This window comes from Populus trichocarpa, chromosome 1 (genome assembly GCF_000002775.5).
Source record: "Populus trichocarpa isolate Nisqually-1 chromosome 1, P.trichocarpa_v4.1, whole genome shotgun sequence".
In the NCBI taxonomy this organism is placed as follows: domain Eukaryota; kingdom Viridiplantae; phylum Streptophyta; class Magnoliopsida; order Malpighiales; family Salicaceae; genus Populus; species Populus trichocarpa.
The window spans coordinates 44,138,005-44,151,048 of record NC_037285.2 but is presented as its reverse complement, the minus strand read 5'-3'; the positions used below and the strand labels follow the sequence as shown (position 1 = coordinate 44,151,048).

General features: G+C 35.4%; 1 protein-coding gene and 1 long non-coding RNA gene across 3 annotated transcripts in view; one reads left to right on the top strand and one right to left on the bottom strand.

Moving 5' to 3' along the window:
• The first annotated feature begins 337 nt into the window (after window positions 1-337).
• Window positions 338-13,044, top strand: part of LOC18095861 (G-type lectin S-receptor-like serine/threonine-protein kinase At4g27290) — a 98,209-nt gene continuing 85,502 nt past the window's right edge. The window contains exons 1-8 of one of the 2 annotated variants that reach the window (XM_052450892.1): window positions 338-475; window positions 8,276-9,557; window positions 9,698-9,814; window positions 10,164-10,315; window positions 10,401-10,611; window positions 10,731-10,968; window positions 11,138-11,288; window positions 11,365-11,581. In XM_052450892.1, the coding sequence (XP_052306852.1) occupies window positions 467-475; window positions 8,276-9,557; window positions 9,698-9,814; window positions 10,164-10,315; window positions 10,401-10,611; window positions 10,731-10,968; window positions 11,138-11,288; window positions 11,365-11,581 (2,377 nt within the window). In that variant the 5' untranslated portion in view covers window positions 338-466. Of the gene's footprint in view, window positions 476-8,275; window positions 9,558-9,697; window positions 9,815-10,163; window positions 10,316-10,400; window positions 10,612-10,730; window positions 10,969-11,137; window positions 11,289-11,364; window positions 11,780-13,044 lie in introns of those variants that run through there. The other variant, XM_024590064.2, reaches the window with a different exon arrangement.
• LOC127905029 (uncharacterized) overlaps window positions 357-13,044 on the bottom strand; it is a 94,933-nt gene continuing 82,245 nt past the window's right edge. The window contains exons 2-3 of the long non-coding RNA XR_008058647.1: window positions 8,216-8,391; window positions 357-412 (exon numbers count right to left, since the gene is read on the bottom strand). This is a non-coding gene — a long non-coding RNA (uncharacterized LOC127905029). The remainder of the gene's footprint in view (window positions 413-8,215; window positions 8,392-13,044) is intronic.

Here is a 13,044-nt window from a genome sequence, read left to right as displayed (position 1 = left end):
AAACTGTTTTACAAATACATTTATTTTTATTCCTACAATCAAACATGTTCGCTCTTTTCTATAACTATCCCTTGTAAATATTAAGACACTAATCAAATATAGTCTAAGTTTCTCGTGATTCCTCGTCATCCAAATATTTATGGGGTTATCATAGTAAATACTACGCATGATGTGAGAAAGTTTATAAATTTTGTTTAATATTTTGAACCACTAATTGTATATATCTGATGTTCTGATTCCTGCTATCCTAACCGTTTCCTTTTCTTGATCACAGAAATTTCCCTCCATCTTTATTTTTTTTCATCTTCAAAAAGAGAAAAGAACAGAAAGAAAGATCATAGCAATTTGCTTACGCAAAAAAAGACTTGTCCACTTCTATGTTACTTTGACCCTTGTGGATTGGAAACCATACCTGTATTCCAACTGTTACAGAAAGCAAAATAGTTCAAAGTTTTCCCAGTTGCTAATGGACACTCTTTCTTCAATGCTAATTATTATTGCGAATCTACTCCTTCTATTCTCTAGATTCTGTATTACAGATAATACCCTTACTTTGTCTCAATCTATTCGTGATGGAGGGACAAGAACCTTAGTTTCGAAAGATGGAAGTTTTGAGCTTGGTTTCTTCAGTCCTGGAAGTTCCAGGAACCGTTATGTCGGAATATGGTACAAGAACATCACAGTTAGAACTGTTGTTTGGGTTGCAAACAGAAACAACCCAATCAATGATTCCTCTAGCTTGTTGATGTTAGACAACACAGGAAATTTTGTACTTGTCAGCAACAACAATTTTTAAGAGGGGCCGGTCACCTGATATTGAGACTATTTTTTAGAAAAACGTGGAGTTTTCTAAAATTTTTTTTAGGTGGGCAGGTCACCCGATATTGAAACCATCCCTTAGAAAAGCATGAAGTTTTCTAAGAATTTTAAGAGGGGCTTGTCACCCGATATTGAGACCATTTCTTAGGAAAGCATGAAGTTTTCTAAGAATTTTAAGAGGGGCCGGTCACTTGATATTGAAACCATTTCTTAGAAAAGCGTGGAGTTTTCTAAGAATTTTAAGAGGGGCCGATCACCTGATATTGAGACCTTTTTTTAGAAAAGCGTGGAGTTTTCTAAAAAAAATTTAAGGTGAGGACGTCACCTGATATTGAGATCATTCATTAGAAAAGCGTGGAGTTTTCTAAGAATTTTAAGATGGGCAGGTCACCCGATATTGAGACCATTTCTTAGAAAAGCATGGAGTTTTCTAAGAATTTAAGAGGGGTCGGTCCCCTGATATTGAAACCGTTTCTTAGAAAAGCGTGGAGTTTTCTAAGAATTTTAAGATGGACCGGTCACTCAATATTGAGACCATTTCTTAGAAAAGCGTGGAGTTTTCTAAGAATTTTAATTTGGATAGGTCACCCGTCATAATGAGACCACACACACACATTTTTGTATTGGTTGTGGTTAAAGGACATCGCCAGATGGGATCTCAGGTTAACCCAACCACACATAGAGTTTAGCTTTGGTTAAAGGGAATCGCCAGATGGGATTTCAGGTTAACCAAGCTACACACCGACTTTGCTTCGGATTAAAGGAGATCGCCAGATGGGATCTCAGTTTAACCCAATCAAAAGGGTAGGTCGCCCGTGAAAATAGACCAGCGTGAGTATGTGGGCAGGTCGCCCCTGAAAATAGACCAGGTTTGAATGTGTGTGGGCAGGTTGCCCGTGAAAATAGATCAATTTTTTTTTTTTAAAAAAGGGGGGGGGGCAGGTCACCCATGATAACGAGACAAATTTTCTTTTAAAAAATAAAGTCCTTGAATGAGTGGATCACTCAGCAAGCAAGGAAGACTTTTTTTCTTTACAAGCTTACTATGCAAAACATTGAGGAGTTTTGCTTCGTAAGCATTGTAAAGAGGGGGGACATCTGTTGCTACCTAATTTTTGACCCATGTTTTGATAAAAAAAAAATTTAAAAAATAAAAAATAAAAATAAAAATAAAAAATAAGGATTTACATGTGGCGATAACATAGAGCATCAGGGTTAAGGAAGCAATATGTCAAGGAGATAATTACTGAATCATATATAATTACTGCAATATATAATACCATAGATATATGATTTGATTCGTGCTGGTTATGGAAAATAATCACTGCAATAAAAAAATACCATATATATAGGATTTGTTGGTGCTGGTTATAGAAGACAATCTCTATAATAATTATTGCAATATTTCCTTAAATGGAACGTGTAGAGATTTTCTATATAAGTAAACATCCAGCCATATGCATAAGGGGGGAGAAAAATATTCAGAAGGGGTTAATTTTTTGAGAAAAGGGGAGCTAAACAAAAAAACCCTAAAGATAAAAAAACCTAAACCCGTTTTCTCTCTTGGAGCTATTCCCCCCTCTAGCCGACCAAAGCCTTTCCTTTCCCTTGGCTAAAACCTAAACGAGTCGCCTCCCAACGCCATTTTCCAACATCCCTGCAGACAAACCTCTCCCTCTCCAAGCCAAAGCAGTCGCCCCCCAAAAACTATTTTACCCTCGGCCATTTCAACATCCAGAACCCCGGACACGCCTCTCCCACAAACCCATGGTTCCCCATTTCCTCTGTTTCTCTCCCAAACCAGCAGCCATCCCCATCTCTTTTCCCCCTCAGCACCTGGCCGCCATCTCCCTGCCCGGTCATTAACACACTGCCCCTCTGCCAAAAGAGCACCAGAGAGCACAAGACAACCTTTCCTTCTTCTTCCTCCAACTCTTTTCCCTTCCCTCTCCCAATCGTCCCCTTCCTAGCACACAACCTCTCGGCCACTGCACCCGACTTCCCTCTTCCAGCCGCCACACTAACATCCACCGATCTATCTTTCTGCCTTAGAACATTGAGGACAATGTCTCGTTTTGGTTGGGGGGAGAGGGTAGTAGTTGATATTAAAAAAATAAAATAAAATTAACTAACTATGTTTTCTATTATTACAACCATTTGCAAACCTGTTGTTACTAGGATGACAGAGTAAAGGAGGAACTTTAGTGACTCTTGAGACGCATCTTAGTAAACATTCTTAACAAGGTCTATCATAATACTTCTTGAAATATTCAGGTTTACAAACTCTCGCATTGTTATCACTTGATTCTGCTCATATACTCATTTAACAAGTATTCTTAAACCTTCATTTTCACACACGCACTTTAACATATGATTGTGGGTTGCATATTGGATTATTACATTATTCATGTTCTTTTGTTAAAGGTAACAACTAAGGGAAAGGGATAGTATATAATATGAAAAAAAAACAAAATAATAATAAAAAAAATAATAACAAATTGAATAAATAAAAAAAGTAGATAAGTTTGGTTTCGTAGCCTCCTTGACTTAAGCAATTAAGCCCGAAGGGGTGTTCTAACACCTAGTACCCTAAAGTCAACTGACTTGGGAGCTATTGGCCCAGTGCTTGTTACATGGGTTAAGGAGAAAAGCTTAAGGGAATCAAACATTGCACTATCTACGTATCAGTATCTGCAACCCGAGTCACTAAGCTCGTAGGGGTGTCTCAACACCTGATGCCCTAAGACCAACTGGTCTGGGAGTCATTAGCTAAAAGCTCGTTACATGGGTTCAAGATACATTGTGTTATAAATTCTATGCTTTTTTAGAAAAAAAAAAATATTCCCAACCCAAGGAAGTTAACCTTAAACATTGGAACAAAATTTTGTTTTCTTCCATGAAAAGCTCCATAGCTATGTTTTGATTTATTGAGCACAAAAATAAGGTTTATTAATATCTTGTTTAAAAATTATGAAGCAGATATATAAATTTAATGAGAGCTTGTTTATTTGGATAGATTAATGGAAGTTAAATGATGAATGCCTTGCTTTGTGGAACTTGCAAATTGTTTTTATATTTTAACGCTTTGATTACTAGGGACTAGTAATAAGCTGGTTGGGGGGTGTGATTAGTACTTAAAAGTGCATTCTCATTAAGGCTTTATATCATCGTATTGCACTAAAGTATCGTTAAATTCCCTAACTAAAGCATGTTTTATAATAACAAGTATGATAATATAATATATCTTTAATTTATGGTAAATGCTTGTTTTGAATGCAGGTATATCTCACAATTCAAAGGATTGATTAATGTGATTAACTATTGAAAGTGAAGAGACAAAAAGAGGACTAGGCTAAGAGAAGAGATGCTGGTTTAATTCCAAACTGGAACACCATTCGGTTATTTGATCATAACTGGAGTTGTAGAACTCGGATTTAGGTCCACTTTATATGGATGGAAAGATAAGACATAGACCTAAAACTTTCATGGGAGTTCAAGACTCAATTCTGCCGTTTTCAAGTTCAAATCTTAGCAACAACGGAGAAGTCAGAACCTGTCCTACAGCTCAAACACTGTTAGGTTTTCAGCTCATATCTTGAGTTCTAGAAATCCAAATGAGCTCTGGTTTTTTTTGTTGGAAAGCTGAGACAATTTCCCACAGCTTTCATGGAACAAAGGGCTCAAATTCTGATTTTAACAATGATGTTTTGGCCAGCCAACAATATCAAGAACCAGCAGCCAACAATATCAAAAATCTGCCAACAATATCAAGAACCAGCAGCCAACAATGTCAAAAACCAGCCACCAAATCAATGGTTGCCTACCAATCAATAGTTCTGAATCTTAGCCTATAAAAGGAGGCATTTGCCATGTATTTAGTCATATTATTTTTCAGATCAAAATCATGTTCTTGCTTTCTTTATATCTTTGTAATGTTCAAGTTTTCTTTCATGCTATATTAATCTCTTGTTTATGCTTTTTCATTTCCTTTCCTATACTTAGTTAACTTATATCATGTTCATGTTCTTATCTTGTTTATTTATGTTTTTCTTCTTCATTATGTTTAGCTAAGTTAATTATGTTAAAGTGAAAAGGTTTTACTAATGGTGTTAGAATAGGTATAATATAAACTCAACATGGACTTTAATGTTTATATCCAAGAAAGTTTGTTATTAGCATGTTTTATCTTTTTATCTTACTAATTCTTAATACCTTACTTGTTAAATGGTTAATCTAGATTTGTGTTGTATAACACTTGGTACATCAAATGCTTGATCCTTCATAGTTTTCGGCCGACATCGTTGTTATGATAGGAACTTGATTTGTTGTTAACATAAGCTAGCAACATGAATGCCTGATGATATTTATAAGTATGGTGTTACTTAGATAAGATGATTAATATGATCATGTTAATAATTTATAATGAGCTAATAACGATAAATCATCCGATTGGAACCTCCTTTGCGTGTGGTTTCCAATTGAGTAATAAAAAGAGTTTATATTATATTTATTTGAAATACCATTAGTGGATCCTCTAACCTTGACGTCTGTTTTATTATTGTTTAATCCTTACATCAATATCACTTCCCAAAACTCTCTTCAACTCCTTTTCTGTTATTATTCTCTTCAAATCTTTCTCTTTATTTATAATTTATCCGCCATTTGACCAGGGTTGGAGAAAGACTAGCAAAACAAGAGTCACACTAAAAGGAAACACAAAAAAAATGTGAGAAAAACAATATAATCAACCTTTATATACAGGATCATTCAAACCAATGGATTCAATTTCACTAGGAAAATTATCAAAGTAAGCTTTCAAACGATGTCCATTTACCTTAAAAACATTGCCATTCTTTGGATTCTCAATATCAAAGGCCCCATAAGGATACACATGTTTCACAATAAATGGACCGCTCCATCTTAATCTTAGCTTTCTAGGAAATAAATGGAGTCGAGAATTATAAAGCAAAACTTTTTGACTAACATCAAATGTTTTTCTCAAGATTCTCTTATCATGAAACTCTTTGATTCTTGCTTTATGAATTTTTGATTTTTCATATGCATCATTTCTTATTTCCTCAAGCTCATTTATTTGCAACTTACGCAGATGGCTAGCATCATCCAGGTTTGAATTGAAAGCTTTAATAGCCCAATAAGCATTGTGTTCAAGTTGCACAGGCAAATGACAAGGTTTTTCATAAACCAACTTATAAGGTGACATACCTAATGATGTTTTAAAAGTAGTGCGACAAGCCCAAAGTGCATCATTAAGTCTTAAAGATCAGTCCTTCCGATTATGGATAGAGATAAATCCTATAGACTTGGGAAACATGAAATTTGAATTGGAAAACGATACACAGGAAGGTCATTGTTCAATGTCGATAGCTTGCAACAGATTACCTTCATTTCTTCCTAGTGGCCCACCATCTATTAGAATCTCAGAATTTTCTTTGTTTTTTATTCTTTTTCAAAAACTGTCAGACCACACTAAAATCTTAAAACATACGAATGTGTTCTATCACCTACTCCTAAACCTCACTATATATAGCAATACTTGGCTACATCTTTTGAAACATTGTCTTCTAATTATTTGGAGAATATTTACCACTAATTTTATATTTAAGGATGTCGTAAAGAAATGAAATTGATGATTTTTTATAATCGATGAAGAAGACCGACAGTTAACAAGGATTCATTGTTGTCCCAAGGCAACAAAAATTTGTTTATTGGACTTTTTGATGCAATCCAACCATCAAAGGATTCATTGGAGGTTCCAGTTGGGTCCAGTTACTAGGCTTAGGGCTAAGAAGTTCAAAGAAGCTTTCAATGGACTTCTTCAAGATACATGGGCTAAGGTGGACTTCAAGAGGATTTGCAATAATAAAGAGCAAGTCTTGATTAATCTAATTCATGTTTAATAGGAGCTTGTTGGTGGAACCAAGACCATTACACAAGGATTGGGAGAAGAAGACTAGATTCGGACAGTTTGACCTTTTGTTACTCTTTTGGTAATACCTTGAGCTACAGATCGAATTTTGATGTGATTCTAGTTGGGCTGGAAACTATACTTCCATACCTTTCCAACGGTATATGGAACACCTTCTAATTCATTAATACGCGAGAGAACCATCTATTTTAAGTTGGGCCTTGATGCTGCCAAACAGAATGCGGAAACAACGAACTTGTCTTATTTAATTAGTTGGGCTATCAAACTTTAATTATTTTGAGAGGAGACAATTTGTTTGGGTCTTAGAATTGTTTATTTTGTTTATTTTAATTAGTTTGGGCTAATTTTAGCTTGGGTTGATTATTATTTAAATTGGGTTTATGTGAGACCCATTAGGGAAACTAGGGTTTTGGCTTGGAGTTTAAATACTCTTTAGGAATAATATTAGGTCAGACTTTTGATGATATTTTCAACTCCGACTTTTGGTTGCTCAATCTTGATTCTTGATTGAACTTTTAACTCTTCAAAGAATTGACTATTCTTTGTTGTGAATTTATACTTTCTTTGCTCGTCCCAGGTGTAGGCGTTGTGATCGAGTTGGTTTATAGTTTTGTTGCCTTGGAGCAAGTCTTCCATTGTGATAAGCTCATTCAAATCTCAACAAACTTGGATTAGATTGATCTTGGGGTTGCAAATACCATTAAATTCTGCTAGGGTCCGCATCACTCTCACTTTTCTTTGCCTTCGTAAAGGCTGGTGAAAATTCTCCGAAACTGACAATCGGTTTTGAACTTCTTCGCTTACAAGTGACAGCTGAAAGGTACAAATAAACGGCTATACCTTCGGCCAAATAAGTGGCAGCCAGGGTTGACGGATTACAAGGGCGTTGGAGTCATGGGTAGTGACTCTAGTGACTTGTTGATTTCCCTTGAATGCGTCAAAGTTGATGTCTGTTCACCACTCTTGCCTTGTCATACTTCAATAATTCTGTTCGGTTATTTTTTTAAAATAAAAAACTGATAAAAATAGTTAAGATAAAGAGGAAGTGTTATTTTATGATTTTTGTTTTAAAATATTATAAATTCATTTTAAAACTGTTTTACAAATATATTTATTTTTATTCCTACAACCAAACATGTTCGCTCTTTTCTATAACTATCCCTTAATTATTAATATTAAGACACTAATCAAATATAGTCTAAGTTTCTCGTGATTCCTCGTCATCCAAATATTTATGGAGTTTATACATTTTGTTTAATATTTTGAACCACTAATTGTATATCTGATGTTCTGATTCCTGCCATCCTAACCGTTTCCTTTTCTTGATCACATAAATTTCCCTCCATATATTTTTTTTCATCTTCAAAAAGAAATAAGAAAAGAAAGAAAGATCACAGCAATTTTTTTCCACTTCCATGTTACTTTGACCCTTGTAGATGGAAACCGTACCTGTATTCCATCTGTTACAGAAAGCAAAATAGTTCAAAGTTTTCCCAGTTGCTAATGGACACTCTTTCTTCAATGCTAATTATTATTGCGAATCTACTCCTTCTATTCTCTAGATTTTGTAATACAGCTAATACCCTTACTTTGTCTCAATCTATTCGTGATGGAGGGACAAGAACCTTAGTTTCGAAAGATGGAAGTTTTGAGCTTGGTTTCTTCAGTCCTGGAAGTTCCAGGAACCGTTATGTCGGAATATGGTACAAGAACATCTCAGTTAGAACTGTTGTTTGGGTTGCAAACAGAAACAACCCAATCAATGATTCCTCTGGCTTCTTGATGTTAGACAACACAGGAAATCTTGTACTTGTCAGCAACAACAATAGTACTGTTGTTTGGTCATCAAACTCAAAGAAAGCAGCTCAGAGTGCAATGGGAGAACTCCTGGATTCTGGGAATCTGGTCTTAAGAGATGAGAAAGATGTCAATTCTGGAAGCTATTTGTGGCAGAGTTTTGATTATCCATCTGATACAATGCTTCCAGGAATGAAGCTTGGATGGGACTTACGGATTGGACTTGATCGGCGGCTATCAGCATGGAAGAGCCCTGATGATCCATCTTCTGGAGATTTTACATGGGGAACACAACTACAGAGTAATCCTGAGTTAGTTATTTGGAAGGGGTCCGAGAAGTACTTTAGAAGTGGTCCATGGAATGGTATCGGGTTCAGTGGTGAGGCGGCGTTAAGGATTAATCCAGTTTTTTATTTTGATTTTGTCGACAACGGGGAGGAGGTTTATTACACATACAACCTCAAAAATAAATCTTTAATCACGAGGTTAGTTATGAACCAAACTACCGGTTTTTTACGGCAGCGTTACACCTGGAATGAAATCAGTCAGACATGGGAACTCTATGCATATGTGCCGAGAGATTACTGTGACAATTACAATCTTTGTGGTGCCTATGGAAATTGCATCATTAGCCAGTCGCCAGTTTGTGAATGTTTAGAAAAATTCACGCCTAAATCACCTGAGAGTTGGAATTCAATGAACTGGTCTCAAGGGTGTGTACGAAATAAGCCACTAGATTGCCAGAAGGGAGATGGATTCGTTAAATATGTTGGTTTGAAATTGCCAGATGCTACAAATTCTTGGGTAAACAAAACTATGAATCTCAAGGAATGCAGGTCAAAATGCTTACAAAACTGTTCTTGTATGGCATATACAGCTACAGATATTAAGGAACGCAGTGGCTGTGCTATTTGGTTTGGCGATCTGATAGATATTAGACAGTTTCCAGATGGCGGGCAGGAAATATACATTCGCATGAATGCTTCAGAATCAAGTGAATGCTTATCCTTAGTCTTAGTTAATCCATGAGTATATAGATTATTATTTAAACATCATTTTGTAGCTTCTCTATTTTTTTAGCTGCATGGTAACTGTATTTCTTTCTTTCTTTCTTCTTTCTTATCGACCATGTAGAGGCTAAAGCTGCATCTAAGATAAAAATGGAAATGGGAATTGCACTATCTATTTTCGTGGCCTGCGGGATGCTTTTGGTCGCCTATTACATCTTCAAAAGAACGGAAAAACTCAAAGGTAAAGTTACTTTGATTGCTTTCAGTAAATGAGCATCTTGTTTTTAGCGAGTTTAATAGAAAGGAACAGCTTTTTAACTGGCTTGGAGCTTATCGTTGGTTAGCATTTGGAGAAGCCGAGAAGGTTCAATGGATTTACAATTAGAATAACTGAAATAACTACATGATTTAGCCTTGATTAGATAGTAGCATTCAGGAAAATTACAGAGTGAAGTTCAGTGTTGCCTCAGTTTTGTAATCATTGTCTCAACTGCTATCTTTCATCTTAACATTCAAAATCTTAGCTCATTATTCATTTCTCCTCGTTTATCATGTATGTGATTCCCATTCTCTACTGTCTGAGAAAACAGGAGGCAACAGAGAAGAAAATGATCAGATAGATAGTGGACCAATGGAAGACATGGAGCTACCCCTATTCCAGTTCACTACAATAGCCAAAGCCACCAACGGCTTTTCATTAAACAACAAAATAGGAGAAGGTGGTTTTGGACCTGTGTACAAGGTAAATTTCTCAAAATGACTATATTAACTTCTAGTGCCCAGTTTTATTGAGATAAGCATAAGAATCTTGGGATACCATTTTCTAGGGTACTCTAGAAGATGGCCAAGAAATAGCAGTAAAAACGCTATCAAGGAGTTCTGGACAAGGATTAAATGAGTTCAAAAATGAAGTTATACTGATCACAAAGCTTCAGCACCGAAATCTTGTAAAACTTCTTGGCTGTTGCATTCAAGGAGAAGAGAAAATTCTGGTTTATGAATACATGCCCAACAGAAGCCTCGATTCCTTCATTTTCGGTACTTTTCTAAAGCAGACAAGCTTTGTTATCCTATCGTTACATAGTTCTTTGATTTTAATACAATCAAGCTCGTTTCTAAGTGTTTAAGTGGCATGTTGCACTCACAAACACTTACAGATCAAACAAGAGGCAAACTATTAGACTGGTCCAAGCGTTTCAGCATTATATGTGGTATTGCCAGGGGGCTTCTATATCTTCATCAGGATTCCAGATTGAGGATTGTTCACAGGGATCTTAAAGCAAGCAACGTTTTACTTGATAAGGATATGAACCCAAAAATCTCTGATTTTGGTTTGGCCAGAATGGTTGGTGGAGACCAGACGGAAGGAAACACAACCAGAGTTATTGGGACTTAGTAAGCACTTACCAATTCAATGCCATACTTGTTATGTTTATTTTATATTTTGTTAACAAAGCACAATATTTGTTTTCTGTAGAGTCAAACATAAGAAATCTGTTTATGAGCCAGATGCAATACTAGTATACTTACATTTATGTGTTTGTGTTTAAATGACATTCGGCAGTGGTTATATGGCTCCTGAATATGCTACTGATGGGCTCTTCTCAGTGAAGTCTGATGTTTTTAGCTTTGGAATCTTAATGCTTGAGATAATAAGTGGAAAGAAGAGTAGAGGATTTTATCATCCAGACCGTAGCCTAAGCCTTACTGCACATGTAAGTGTCAAGGTTTCAATTTCTTACTTGCGTGTGCTGAACAAGTGTATGACGGAAAGTTCCTTTTCTTTTCTAGGCATGGAGATTGTGGAAAGATGGAAAACCTTTGGACTTAATTGAGGCGTTTCCAGGAGAGTCACGCAATTTATCAGAAGTGATCATGAGATGCATAAACATTAGTCTCTTGTGTGTGCAGCATCATCCTGATGATAGGCCAAGCATGGCCACTGTGGTTTGGATGCTAGGAGGTGAGAATACACTGCCTCAGCCAAATGAACCAGGCTTTTTTAAGGGTAGCGGTCCGTTCGGACCATCTTCTTCATCAAGCAATATTGAATTATATTCGAACAATGAATTTACTGCCTCACTCTTGTATCCTCGGTAGTTGATTGTACTGGATGAAATGTTCACAATTTTTTGACATGTTTAGGACGGAGCTAGGATTATTTATTTGGGAGGCAAAAAATATAATATATTTTTTTAATTTATTATATATGAGTTGTAAGAATAAAATAAAAACCGCGTGATTTAGTTTTATTTAAAGAATGTATTACAAAACATATAATAATCTTTGTACCTATTAAATACAAACATACAAAGTATATAAGAAACATTAGCTAAAATGAAGCATTATTTATGTTTAATAAACTTTGAAATAAAATAAAAAATAATAAAGAATGATTCTTACATATTTATTTTAATTGTGCTCGTAGTTCTTTCATAGAATAGAAATCATCGATTATCATATCAATTGTGAATCTTTCAGCAATTTCTTTTTTTATATAGACAATCAAATAATTTGCAAGAAAATCATCCTCCATCCGATTGTGAAATCTTGTTTTAACAATCTTCATCACTGAGAAAGCTCGTTCAGTAGTTGTTGTCGAAATAAGAAGAGTCAAGATAAGCCGAATCAACCTGTCAATGAGTGGATAAATTGTTGATTTTTCTGTTTCAACCAATCCTTGACATAAATCAGCAATCGATGACATATTCTTTAACTTTGGATGATTGAGTACATCAAGCTCATAATGTTGCAACTGAAATCTCAAATGAATTTTTCTTAGTTAGAAAAATCTTCAGGATAGAACTTGTCAGCAAGTAAGCATATATCTTTAACATTGAATAATTTATAGCTATTTCTAAGATCTTCGGTAGTGATGCTTAACTGTTACTGATTTTTGTTTTACGATGAGATCGTCCCACACTAGAAAAACAAGCATTCATATCAGAAACTTCAATGTCTTTATGCTTACAAAATGATGTCACTTCTTCTAAAAGAGTTTCCCAACCATCATCTCTTAACTTCTGAATTAAAGTCTTTATGCTAGTCACCAAATGCTTAGCATTTAAAATGTCTTGAGATTTTTGTTGCAAGGCTTGACAAAGTACATCAGTAATTCCCATAACATTCTTCATTATATGTAAGAAGAATGCAAAATCAAATGACATTAGCAACTTAAATGAAAAGGCCGCATCACCACGTTGAGAATAAGTAGATCCATCTAAAGCAATGTTTTCAAGAACCAAGCAAGTTGCCCCATACATTTTTATCAAACTGCAAATTGATTTGAAGTGCGAACTCCATCTGCTATCTCCAGGTCATTGCAAACCACCTACTTGATTAACTCCTTTACCCGTTTCAATCTCACCAATATCAACTAGATGTTCAATTGTAGTTGCTTGAAAAGCCTGTAATTCATCATTACGCTTGCAAGAAGCACTAACAATGTTAATAATAAAAATCAAATTCTGA